The sequence below is a fragment of the Anabrus simplex genome, chromosome 8, assembly GCF_040414725.1.
Source record: "Anabrus simplex isolate iqAnaSimp1 chromosome 8, ASM4041472v1, whole genome shotgun sequence".
Taxonomy (NCBI): domain Eukaryota; kingdom Metazoa; phylum Arthropoda; class Insecta; order Orthoptera; family Tettigoniidae; genus Anabrus; species Anabrus simplex.
In genome coordinates this window covers 30649471-30663458 of record NC_090272.1, presented here as the reverse complement: position 1 = coordinate 30663458, position 13988 = coordinate 30649471, and the positions used below count along the sequence as shown (strand labels likewise).

The following is a 13988-nucleotide window of genomic DNA, read 5'->3' as shown; positions in this document are numbered from 1 at the left end:
GGATGCAATAGTTACGTAGAAATGAAAAGGTTAGTACATGATAGGGTGTGATGGAGGGCTGCATCAAACCAGTCTATGCACTGATGACTCAAACAACAACAAAGAGATGAATCTTCGTAGCGAATTTTTACGACGGGATGCCCTTCTTGACGTCAACCTCATCAGAGGAGTTCTTGAGATGAAATGAATGATGTGATATATGATAGTAGGAAGGGAGAACATTAAACCTGGTACTGGCACATACCCTATTCCTGTTGAATAGCACCAAGGGGTCTGCTCAAGGCTTCATGTCTCCATCCGACAAACTAATCACCTCGCTCCATATGTTTCCTATCTTACCATATGAACACTGCGGAGACGTTTAGCACACAATCTGGTGATTAAAAATTTTATACCACCACCTCTCCTACCCTGCCACCAACATTCTGATGGTGAAATCTTTTTCGATAAATAAGACTCAAACTGGCTAACTATGGTGTCAGACCATATAGACCTGATGCCTAAACAATCATGGCCACCATATCTGTATCTTGGTAGTATAAACTGAATGTTTCTAATTTGACACAGACCAAAATAATTTTTTCACCCAAAGCTGACAAGTGTCAGGTATGGATATAAGGTGTACCAATGACTGACCCTCCATAATTTATAACTTCAGCTATCATATAGAATTCATATACACTCATTAAACATACTATCAAACATTGATTTAACTTTCAGAACCCAATAAACAAAATACAATACCTTATTTACTTGCACTAACCTACTTATGAAAAATGCTAAGGTACCCTCCAAACTTTGTTTGCTGATGCTCCCCTTCATACAAAGGACTTGCAGATCTGGATCATAACTTGAATTATATCTTGAGTTAGGCTGTCAGCTATAGGTACAGGGTCAGGCATACATATCAATACCTTATACACAAGTTTGTCCCAGTAGAAATAAACCATGGAAATTCACATAACAGTGTCAAATTAACTCAAACTGGGATTCGTCACAGATATAGATCTAAGCAAAGCTAGGTAGCCCACAAAAGTGTTGGCACTGTTCGTCTGAATCAAACGTAAAATAACTATTAAGGAATGCTACCTTCAAAATAAAATCAGCCATATACATTACCGGTACTCCTGTGCAGTATAGAACAAAGGCAAGCAGTGTATAAACTGTAAATTCATACTTGTATTAAAAACCTACATATAAGATTCCAGCCGAGCGGTTAACTATGAATACATATACAAGAAAGTAATAAATGGATTTTATTTGGAATAGAAAAACTGCATTGTACCTGTTACCTGACTCCTATGATGCTGATACGTTTTAAAAGGTACCTTTCACCCTTAAAAAAGAAAACAGTAAGCACCAGAATTCATTTCCGAATTCGAACAACATTTATCGCCGCATTTCACCTCCTCGCAAACTGGATACCGGTACCGAGTTCAAGCCGGCAATATTTACGACTGATGGAGTCGCTGTCATCTGAGGATCTAAGACGCTAGTATTTTAAAAAAAATTGGCGCTAAGCCGAGAGAGAGAGAGAGAGAGAGAGAGAGAGAGAGAGAGAGCTCGTTTTGTTTCACCTCTCTCTCTCTTTACACATTGAAGCTTGTGACTAATACACAGGGAGAATTGGTATGATGAATTTCACAAGCTACTGTGAATAGAAATTTGAGGTTAGAAGTGCAAATATATTTTCATGATTTGTCTTATGTTATGACCACAACAAACTACAGTTTGCTTAAAAATCGACAGCAAACCTTGATTCAGTAGCCAAGGCTTCATCACAACAAATTATCACGACGAACACTGAAGGTTAATTCATACTACAACTGCCAATCCTTTGCACCGGTCTACAGCCTGCACGTGACTCCCCAACCCCATCAAACACATTACGCTTTCCCTCTCAACTCGCTTCTGCATCATCCCTGTTGTCATAGAACCAACAGCGCCCGAGGATCCGTGTAATTTTATCCTATACTCTTTGCGTAGTTCTATACAGGTTCTGTTAGTTATAAAATAGGACAAAGTTCGCTACCCAACTAATGTTAAATAAGTACCTACGATAGCCCATCTACGACCTAGGATTTTTTTGTTTCGAAGGCAGCGTATACAAATATCCCAACAAGTTCGAATAACTATTGGGTTAAATAGTAGCATTCAATCAGAGTGGATCGCATGCAAAAGACGTAAGGAGAGAGCATGGCCAAGGTCCCCTATGAGGGTAAACCTCTGCATCCTCACACCTGAACGGTGGGCCCAAGGGTGCAGCTTCACAGTTGGCTCAGAGCTTCCAAATTTGAATAGTTGCCGCAGTCTCCACGTTGCGGATGTTGGATGGCACATTCTCTGTTCAATATGAGTGATCTACAACTTTGGTCCTATGACTTAGAGAGGCAAACCGAGTCTTACATTGAAATCTGTGGCATTTATGTCTTACCCAATATTAGCCTATACGAGTGGTTTTCTGCGGTGTGGTGGAAAGTTTAAGTATCCTCAAATGGCATTATTTAATCAATATATTTAATACTTAATGGTCAAAAAGTGGAGCTTATTTCTTGGAAAAACATGCATCATGTTCGATCATCCCGCAAGTGTACTGCTGGGGTGAGTTAGCAACTTCAGTTGCTTACCTTCACAGCCTGGACGTGGCCGTCTAAATATTCAAATTGTGCAATATAAATAAGTGGCTAAGATGGTACGCTGCAGAACGTCGTCGGAAACGGAAAAATATATTTTAAAAATAATCATCCTTAGTAGGTCTACGTTAGTTGTGTACCGGTAGTCAATATTCAAGAGATGTACGGTATTCCCAACCAAGTCCAATAGTATAGGTAGGCCTAAGTCCATCAGTTTACTGCTAGAAAGATTGGGCAGAAACAAGAATAGGTCATTATAAAGGAGACATGAACCCTTGATCTCTTGCGTCTCCGTGAATTCCATCCACGATTTTACAAGTTGAAGAGTGAAGATCTTTATTCTTAACTTCAGGAATCATTACACTATAGAAATGTCCACACATGAATCAAGAATATTTTGTAATTTGCCACTCTAACCTGATCCCACTTTACACCTGACATCTTCTTCTCGTTATTTTTTTTACCATCAACAGCCAACCACGCCAAATATAACCATAATATTTCAACAAGGAGTAATAAAAAGTAAAAAAGCAAGTATGGAGTACGACATAGAAAGAAAAAAAAAGTATTTGTTACTACCAACTTCCCTTGAAATAATATCAGTACATGCCAATAAAACAAAGTACATAGAATTCTGAAATAAATACAATATTTAAACAATTTTATTTCACCAAATTTGATACACATTTTTATTCACGATAATTCTTAAGGTTCTTGACTGAAGCTTATCTCTCTTACTGAAAGCAGTACATCACAGTCAAGTTGGCAAAGTTGAGTTCACTTTCACGTTTATAAATGGCGGATGATTGGTTAAAGATAAAAATGTGTCTCCGGTTTCTAAGGAGGATGTTATCTTCGTTTAGAACGTAAAAGAAATTACTGACGCAGTTGTACTGTATTTGAAATGAGGAACGTTTTGCAAAGTACATTTGTTTCCGATCAATGCAGTTTTTGATTCTTTTGGTATGACGCTATCAATAACAGACATATCAATAATCAATATTGTATCTTCCCTTGCGGAAATTATTGCCCAGTGTGGCCCAGTGATTATCGCTTGCTTTTCACCACACGTTATGGAACTGGCAAGTCAGTCTTATAGATAATTACTGCGTTTATTTTTCAGTGAATATCTCGTCCCTTCAATAAGCTGTTTAACATAGCAATCTGTATAATATTTCACCAGTATATTCTTATCTTTAAAATACTGTATGCCATTCTCATGTAAACCTATGGAAATTCAGCAGCGGTTTTGAATTCTCCAGCTTTTTTTTTTTTAATCTGCTAATCCGATTCTCAACGACCGTTATTTTAAGGCTATTCACAACATGCGGCATAAAATTACTGTGATAGCGTACAGATTGTTTTCATGTCTTATAGTCACTGTAATCATAATTGATGCCTTTTTTTGTGCGACTAGAATTTGATTACTGCTCCTTGTGTGTGTGTGTGTGTGTGAGAGAGAGAGAGAAAGAATTACTCAAGAGAATTGGAACTACCGTACCCATTCTCTTTGCAAATAACCGTTCCAGAAATTTTCTGGAGCGAAGGTAGAAATGGGATGAACCGCGCTCAGTGTGAACTGCGCCCGGTTCCTTGGCTGAATGATCGGTGTAGTGATTCAGAAGGCCCCGGGTTCGATGCCTGACCTTGTCGGCGATTTTGATCTTAATTACCTTGGTTCGGAGACTGAGTGTCTGTATTGTCCCCACTTCCCTGCAACTCGTTCATCGCATACAACTCTTTATCTTCCACCAAAATAACACTCATTTAGCCATACATGGCACCCTTACCAGACGATCTGCTTCACTAGGACTCCATCAGGCCTGCAACAGCCACCCGATATTATTATTATTATTATTATTATTATTATTATTATTATTATTATTATTATTATTATTATTATTATTATTATTATTATTATTATTATTATTGGACTAATATACGTTGTCCGCTCCGCATATCTTAAGTTCGAATCTCCGTTCCGAAGAGCTGCAATTTTTACCTATGCGAGCTAGCAGTGGATGCTGCTGCTTTGCCATTTCGGTGCGCTGCTAAGGCGTCGGGTTCAGATTTCTCACTGTTTTGAACTGTTAATTCAGTTCAGCTATAAATTAATATTATTATTTATTGCCGCCAATGGCCGAGACGGGTTTAACTTTAGAATAAGCATTTTAGTATGGGCTGTCTTCTGCGTTTACTATTTTACTCTTCCTATAAATTAGGTACTCACTTGAATTAGATGTAGATTACAGAGTCAGCATATCACGCTAAAAGATTTCAATAGGCCCGAGGTTAAACATGTCCTTTTAATTAATTCTGAAAATTCCTTCCAATGTTTAATAAACTGATGACTACAGCTCGGATTTCTAAGACTGGAAATTTGCCCTAAAATAATATGACGCAAAAAAAAATCCCTAAAAGAACATGACGCGAAAGAAATTTCAAAAACTTGCTTAAAAGGGACAGTAAATTATTCGCCCTGTAAAAAAAAAACAGAATAACATTACTTTCTCACCAAAAAAAAAAACAACAAGAAAATGTAGGCTAATTAACTGAATTCGCATGTCACTGCAGAGTAGAGCAAAGTATTCTGAGAGGCAAAAAAGTCCTACAACTGTTCTCTGCACAACTAATGCTTTCACAAGTTATGTACTGGTAAGTTTATGTTAACAGAGTCACTGACCGTTCAGACATACTATCTGGATGGAACCACTTAATACAGAATGTTTTGGTGTAGGCAAAGCTTGTATCTCAAATATTATTATAATATTTATAGATCCACCTGTTCAATACAATACAATATAATCCACTATTTCATGTGGTTAAAATTTATACATAATACATAAAAGTCATATTACATGTTTCACCCTTTTTTTACGGGCATCATTAGTAGTGTTTAAGAACCATGTCATTAGCCTATATCAATCTTAAAAATTAATGGATATGGAATCTTTCTAATCTTATAAACTATAGAGTAAAATGTTGGACAATGATTTCATAAACTATTATACTATAACGTCTAAAATAATGATATTGCACAGAAAGTATGTTAAAAATACTGTGAATTATCATTTTTTGAAGATTAAAACTGGTTAACCATGAATATTTGAGCGTATGTATAAATTTTAACCACATGAAATAGTGGATTATTTTGTATTGTATTGAACTGTTGGATCTATAAATATTATAATAATATTTGAGATATAAGTCAACTTCAATATGGAACCAAAATGAGAATAGTTACTTGTAGGCAAAGCTAATGAACAGCAAACTGGTATTTTTAACATTCTTTTATCCTTTCTATTTTGACAATGCAGGCAATTACAAGATATTAAAATCATTCCGTATTGACGGTTTTCACTTTACAAAGGAAATTTCATTTGTCCTCCTATTCAAAATGTAGGCTATAGCTTTCAAAACCACAATTTCCTTCAAATGCATTCAACCACAAAATATGTTTAAGGAAATCCAAAATAATAACATGAACAAAATTACTTGGCATGATCAGCACAAAGGATGTGAATATACCTGGAGAACAATTATACTCGTAACATAATTAACATATATTTTATGATGATGCTTGTTGTTTAAAGGGGCCTAACATCTAGGTCATCAGTCCAAGGCAAGCAAAGTATAGCGTAGTTCATGCAGCAAGTGTTACCACAAGAAATGAGAAAAATTTTATGAAGTGGCTGTGCGTGGAGTGTATGGGATCAAAGATTAATGAAGGTAGTAGCGAGACAGTTAAAACTGTAGATAAGAGCATACCGTATCTGCACGATATATTCTGTCTTTTAAAGGGGTTGCGCGAGGAGATGAGAGATTGATGGAGGAACAGGAGGGAACTCTCTTGAATGCAAGAAGCTAGAAGTCAACGACTGTGTGATTGCTAAACAGCAGCAAGATATTGTGCTATGCACAGGGCAAATAGATACTTAGCCACATTAGTTTGAAAACAAAAGTAAAGGCTCCAGAATATCATTTATCTGATGCAGAACAGTATTCATTAAGAAATATGATAGTGATCCATGGGGCTCCCAAGTCTCAAACGAATGTAAACTGGATACGGTGCAAAAAGTGGGTCAGGCATGAAACGGTGATGTACAGGCCAAAATGTTGGATGTGTGTCATTGCCTCCCCAAGTTCCCCAGTCAACGGCATAGGGGGATTATAGTAAAATTTGTCCGACAGTGTGATGCGGAGCGATTTATGTAATACCATCTTTTTAAGAGGAACCACTCTTGGGCTACGTAAACGAGAGCCTATCACCGAAGAAGAGGAACATCAGAAAGGAGAAAGATTACACATTTCTCTATATAAAAATGAAAAAAAACCCAACTAAATCCCATGGTGCAACAACCCAGAAGGTCCGTGGCCTACCAAACGACCGCTGCTCAGCCCAAAGGCCTGCAGATTATGAGGTGTCATGTGGTCAGCATGACGAATCCTCTCAGCTGTTTTTCTTGGCTTTCTAGACCACGGCCACCATCTCACCATCGGATAGCTCCTCAACTGTAATCACGTAGGCTGATGACCTTGAACCAGCCCTCAGATCCAGTTTAAAAGTCCTTACCGGGCTGGGAATCGAACCCGGGGCCTCCAGGTAAGAGGCAGGCACACTAGCCCTACACCATGGGGCCGGCCTCGATAAGAACGGGCGTGATAAAATTATGCAGAAGTCAGGGCTCTAAGGTAATCATACTTAAATCATATGATGACTTAAGTGAACTGTAAAATGAATAAGACTGCCATATGATCAATTTACTTTCAGAATGTTCAGGAACTGAGAACAAAATTGAATTCTTTAAATGAGAGTCTCATAAACTGTGATTATGATGTAATCCTGTTGTAGAAACCTTGCGTGGAAAGTATATTTATGATGAGAGAGGTATCTAGTAGTGATATGTTCAGAGAGTAGAGATGTGACCAGGATGGTAGGATGGGAGGAGAGTTTCTTACAGCTGTTAAAAGCGGATTTATAATCCTGAAGGTCGAGCAAACAAGAGGAAGGTTTGAGTATCTCTTACTGAAACTTCAAGTAAAATGTAAACTGTACTAAGTTTACATCTCCAATGTGTATATACCCACCACACCTAAAATAGACTTTTACAGTGACCTGTTCCAGTGATTTGAGTTGCAATATGAGATATATAATCAAAACTTTTAAAAAGCTTGAGATGTTAATATCTCATCTTATTCAGAGTATGTCCATGAACTTTAATACAAATAACTGCAGTGAAGAACTAAATTTGATGAATATTTTAATCTTACTTTATACAACCCAGTCTGTAATTACAACAGAAGAACTTTGGAGTTAAGTATTCAAAATACAGTAATTTAAGTGTAACAAGAGATATTGGTATGGAACTGCTACTCCCACAAGATCCACACCACCCTGCCCTGAGTACCTCCGTCCTCATGCCGAAACCAATTTACCATCAAGCCCAACGCAATTTTTAGTTTTAGAAAGGCAAACATTGAACAACTTCACTTTGAACTGAGAGAATGTAATGCTCTGATTTAGATATAGCAGTAGATAGATTTTTTTGATAATATTAATTTGGTATTACAAGAAGCAGTATCCAAAACTAAACCATGTACAAGCAGAAAATATCCTCTTTGGTTCTCTCCCAAAATAAAGCAAAAACTTACAGAGTATCATAAAAAGTAAGTTTTTCTGACTATAATAAGAAACAATTTGCAGAAGTAAGATAAAAATTAAAAGAACATACAGAAATTATGTTATAATATTAAAATGATATATTGAGAATGCAAATGAATACTAGACATTTATTAAATATAAGACATAATAATGGTAAGTGCGACGCGTTCACCTTTAACAACAAGATTTCAGTGCAGAAACAATTGTTGAAGGCTTGACGCAATATTTGAATGTTGGGAGTCAGGAACCCATTTCTACCAGGACTGTAAGGAGGGAACTGCACCGCATAGGCACCAGCCGACAACCAACTCATGTCCCTTTGCTGACACCTCGTCGCAGAGCTCAATGACGTGCATGGGCCCGCGAACATCGGCAATGGACCATGAAACAGTGGCGGCATGTGGTATGGTCTGTTGAATCCTGGTTCCAGTTGTATCGAGCTGATAACTGCGTGAGTGTGTGGCAAATGCCCCATGAAGATATGGATCCTGCGTGTCAAGAAGGTTGTGTCCAGGCGGGAGGTGGCTCAGTTCTGGTCTGGGCGGCATTCTCATGGTCGCTATTAGGCCCCATTGTTTGGCTGCAGGGAGCGCTGAAAGGTGCACGTTATGTGGACATTGTTTCAGACCATCTGCATCCCATTCTGGCCCTAGAGTACCCTGATGGAGATGCTATGTTTCAACAGGACAATGCGCCGTGTCACCGCTCTGTGGTGGCACACAGGTGGTTGGAGGAGCACTGCAGTGAAGTTACGACCATGGATTGGCCCTCCAGATCCCCCAATCTTCATCCAGTCGAGCATTTATGGGATGCTGTCAATGCTGGTGTATACTCCATGAACCCCACACCAACTACACAAAACCAATTATGGGTAGCAGTGCAAGATGCGTGGGTCCAGATCCCTCCAGAACGATTCCAACACCTAGTAGAGTCGATGCCTCGCCGTATTGCTGCCGTTTTGAGGGCTCACATTATTAACATCACATTCAGTGTTATCCCATGACTTTTGGCCACTCAGTGTACAGCCAAAACCTGAATATTCAAGCCAAATTTGGAATCCAAGCTGCAAAATTCATATTAAAGCAAGTTCAGATACACTTTCTTAGATTACTGCATATCAAAACAACAGGCATTTACCCCTTTATGGTACTTTATGAGGTAATTGGGGGTGGGTAAAATAAATTGTTATAACATTTTAGCCAGCTGAAACTACTAATTTTTTTTAAATTATACAAATCCTGTTGTCTTATCACCTCATTCTTTCATTTCATTTTTAAATATTAAAAAAATGACCGTGCAAATACACACAAAATATTTGACTCGGTTAACCGATTCGTACAGCGCCACGGCAAGTAGTGGAGACTAGCGCAGCAGCGTGTAGAAGTGTGATTGCTATCTGATCACAATGAAACCTTAGTTGCACGTTAAATGTTTTGTATGCGGACGAGTCAAAGTACTGCAGCGTGAGTGAGATGGGAAACATATCCACTTAGCTAGTTGCTACAAAAGTGTTCATGTTGGCTTCTGGCGACTACAATAATGTGACAAGACTTAATTTTTCTCCCAATAGCTCAGCAGTAGTTAACCCCTCCACTACCTTCCTTCTCCTACTTTCTTTTCCAAACTCGGGGCTTCGTGCAAGTTTGTACCATCAGATAGTAATCGTACTTCTAGCATATGCTGTGAGGAAGGAAAGCAGGGTATATTTTTGCCAAGGTCATGGACAATGAGATATGATTCACCCGCTTGCAGCACACATTTGGCAGTCTGGTTGTCTCGGTCAGCAGTGTGTCTGTGTAGTTCTGTCTGTCTCATGTCTCTTCCTTTCTCAGTGTGTAATCAATTGGCTTTTTATTCTATTATAATGCCGTACTTCTATTTAATTGTAGTACATGTCTAATTGTTCCTTTGATGAAAGTTTATTATATAGTATTGAATCAAAATCTCAAAAAAAAACTATTATTACCACATTTAACTTGGTAAACTGTCAACCTTTATTTTTCTGTTGAAATTTGCAGAGAGAGCATCAAAAACCTACCATATTTTAGCTAATTTGTTTCAATTTTGGTGTCTTCGCTCATCCATTAAATTGCCAAGAACTCCAGTACTGTTTATTGTCTATAGATTTGGTTGCCTGCTCCCCTCCCCCCCACTTCTAATTCCCAATCGCCGTTACTGAGAATTACTACTAAATTTTGCTATTAAGAAATTGGAATATCGAAGACAGATGGATGATATGACATTTTTATACAAAAGTGTAAATGCAACAATTGATAATCCAGTCTTCCTGGGAGTCCTAAATTCAATGTTCTCTGTATTACAACCTGTGTCTGAAAAGTTCCGTGAGTGGTCTCCTAGTTTGTACGCATTGCAAAACATGACACCAAGTGCCCCCTATCGGTCAACTCAACACAGTCAAATGGAGTTGAACGCTGCAACACATCGCACGGAGTCAGTGTGAGGACTCGTGCCATTGCACAATGGAGTGCAAAACGGAGCAACGCGTTAACATGAAGTTTTGCTTCCACCTAGGTAAAACGGCATCAGAAACACACGCAATGTTAGTGCAAGTTTACCATTCTCAAGCAGTGAGTAAAAAGTGCGTTTTTGACTGGTTTAAACGCTTTCGAGATGGACAGGAAGGTGTTGAGGACGCGCCGCGTTCGGGTCGACCAACCACAAGTACATCTCTAGAAAACATCGAACGAGTGCGACAGATGCTTGTGAATGATCGGCGACTGACCTTACAAATGATAGCAGATGAAGTGGGTGTAGGCAAGGACAGTGTAAGGACCATTGTTCACAAACATTTGAAAAAGCGGAAGATTTGTGCCAGGTTTGTACTGCACAAGCTGACAGACGAGCAGAAGCAAACTTGGATGGAAATGTCGGGAGATTTCATTGATGTTTGTGACCAAAATCCGGAGGTGTTGAAAACCATCATTACAGGAGATGAGTCGTGGTGCTACCAGTATGATCCAGAGACCAAGAGATAGTCAGTGGCGTGGTGTTCAGTGTCTTCTCCGCCTCCCAAGAAAAGTCGGCACACGAAGACCAAGATTAAGACAATGCTGATCGCCTTTTTTTGACAGCAATGGTGTCATTCATCATGAATTTGTACCCCAATGTACAACTGTCAACGCAGAATACTACGAGGGAGTTTTGAAATGGCTACTGCAACGAATCAGACGGGTTCGGCCTGAACTGCCGGAGTGGACAGTGGACGCTCCTCCACAATGCCCTTCTGCACACCGCGATCCGCGTGACCCCATTTCTCGCTGAATGCCAGGTGACTGTTCTTCCACACCCTCCGTATTCTCCCGATTTGGTGCCAGCAAATTTTCTTTTGTTCCTCATTTTAAATTACCCCTGAAAGGCCACCGGTTTGACAGTGTAGCATGTATCCAACAACGCGTGACAAGGGTTCTCTGGGAGATTCCAAAATAAGCATTTGCTGCCAGCTTCCAGCAGCTTTACAGTCTCTGTCAAAAGTGTGTTATTGCTAACAGAGATTACTTTGAAGGCCAGTAAAGGAGTTTTATGTGTAACTTACATTGTGTTTATTTCATGAGATCATTCACCGAACTTTTCAGACACGGGTTGTACATCAAGGTCAACTGCAGCATTCACGAACCCTGTAGCATGAACTGCTTCACACAACATTTCACTTTCATGTAAGCCATGCAGCAGAGAGCGAGGTTAGCACATTCTGTGCTAGTGAGCAGGCATCGAGACACAGCTGAACACATATAACTAGACTGTGGTGTCGGCTTGTGTATTATAATATGAAAGAATGAAATGGAATTCTAAAATGTATCTCTTCACTATATTCAGTTTTCTTTTTCCCTTAATGTTAAGAACAAAAGATAAGTAGCAGGTAAAGGTGTAATAATAAGTTTAATAAGAGGTAAGCATGTTGAATTTTTAATTATGAAAATCTTATTTCAAATAAATTTTCAATGTATATGGCCAATCGGGCACTAATTGAAACCTCATCTGCATCTCACCAACAACTCTCCCTTTCCAGTATTTGGATGCACTGGTCAGATTGCATCATCCCATTCTCTGGATTAAGGGTCCAGGTCCTTCACCCCCCTGTGTCTGGGGGCGGTACAATAACACCCACGGTATCCCCTGCCTGTCGTAAGAGGCGACTAAAAGAGGCCTCAGGGGCTCTGAACTTTGGAGCGTGGCTTGGCGACCATGAGGCCCTAAGCTGAGTCCTGCCATTGCTTCCACTTACTTGTGCCAGGCTCCTCACTTTCATCTATCCTATCCGACCTCCCGTGGTCAACTCTTGTTCTTTTCTGACCCCGACGCTATTAGGTTTGTGAGGGCTAGGGAGTCTTTCATCTTCATGCCCTTCGCAGCCCTTGTCTTCCTTTGGCCGATACCTTCATTTTTCAAAGTGTTGGACTCCTTCCACTTTTTCTTTCTGATTAGTGTTATATAGAGGATGGTTGCCAAGTTGTACTTCCTCTTAAAACAATAATCACCACCACGGCCCCAGGTCCTTCATGAGTGATTGTGATAGTGGCGTTTGTTTAAAGAGGAAGTACAATTAGGCTATCATCCCCTCTGAACAAATTAAATGGAGAGGAAATTTTAAATAAAACATTATTCAACAAGTAATTTGAAAATGGGCCGGCCCTGTGGTGTAGGGGTAGCGTGTCTGCCTCTCGCCCGGAGGCCCCGGGTTTGATTCCCAGCCAGGTCACGGATTTGTCTCTCGACCTGAGGGCTGGTTCGAGGTCCACTCAGCCTAGTGATTAGAATTGAGGAGCTATCAGATGGTGAGATGGCGGCCCCAGTCTGGAAAGCCCAGAATAACGGCCGAGAGGATGCGTCGTGCTGACCTCACAGCCCCTCGTAATCTGCAGGCCTTCGGGCTGAGCAGCTGTCGCTAAGCAGGCCAAAGCCCTTTCAAGGGCGTTAAGTGCTGTGGGGTTTAATTTGAAAATGAATTTTTTAAAATAAGAGAAAAAATTATTGTGAAAAATGAAAACCCACAACCTGCTTTCCAGTCACGGATGGGATGAATGAAGCCCCCAACTTGCGGCGAGGATAGGAATTGTGCCGGCTGTCAAGGCCTGTCACACTCCTCTGGGGCAATGATTAATGACTGACAGATGAAATGAAATGATAGTGGAGAGTGTTGCTGGAATGACAGATGAAGGGAAAACCAGAGTACCCGGAGAAAAACCTGTCCCGCCTCCGCTTTGTCCACCACAAATCTCACATGGAGTGACCGGGATTTGAACCACGGTATCCAGAGGAGGGTGCGCTGCCCGCCTGAGCCACGGAGGCTAAAAATGATTGTATTAAGCCAAAAGGATCACAAATGCATCAAAAGTGAACATAAGTTCCCTGAGGAACAGAACCCTTGAAATTTACATAAAGAGAACGATGAGATCCGCAGTAGTCGCATCATCGGCTAGTATGTGTTTACTCATTCAGGACAAATATTTCATGTTTCCTACGGGAATCAACATCTGTATCATTGTCTTCTGCAGGCCGAGGTGTCATTAAAAATAAGAAACGTGGGCGACTTCTTTCTGTAGACCAAGAAATACGGGTGTGTTTGCCTGCGATTCCTCCCCGCATCGAACATTTGTGCAAAAATAAACAAGTCCGCATTTCCCACTAAACTGCAACAATAGTGTAATACGAGTATTATTGACAGAGTATCTTAT

General features: G+C 39.9%; 1 protein-coding gene across 1 annotated transcript in view; it reads right to left on the bottom strand.

Annotated features, from left to right (window-relative positions):
* Nucleotides 1-3126, bottom strand: part of LOC136879071 (uncharacterized) — a 45715-nt gene extending 42589 nt beyond the window's left edge. The window contains exon 1 of the mRNA XM_067152820.2: nt 3051-3126. Coding sequence (XP_067008921.2) covers nt 3051-3074 — 24 coding nt within the window. The 5' untranslated portion in view covers nt 3075-3126. The remainder of the gene's footprint in view (nt 1-3050) is intronic.
* Between the last annotated feature and the right edge of the window lie 10862 nt (nt 3127-13988).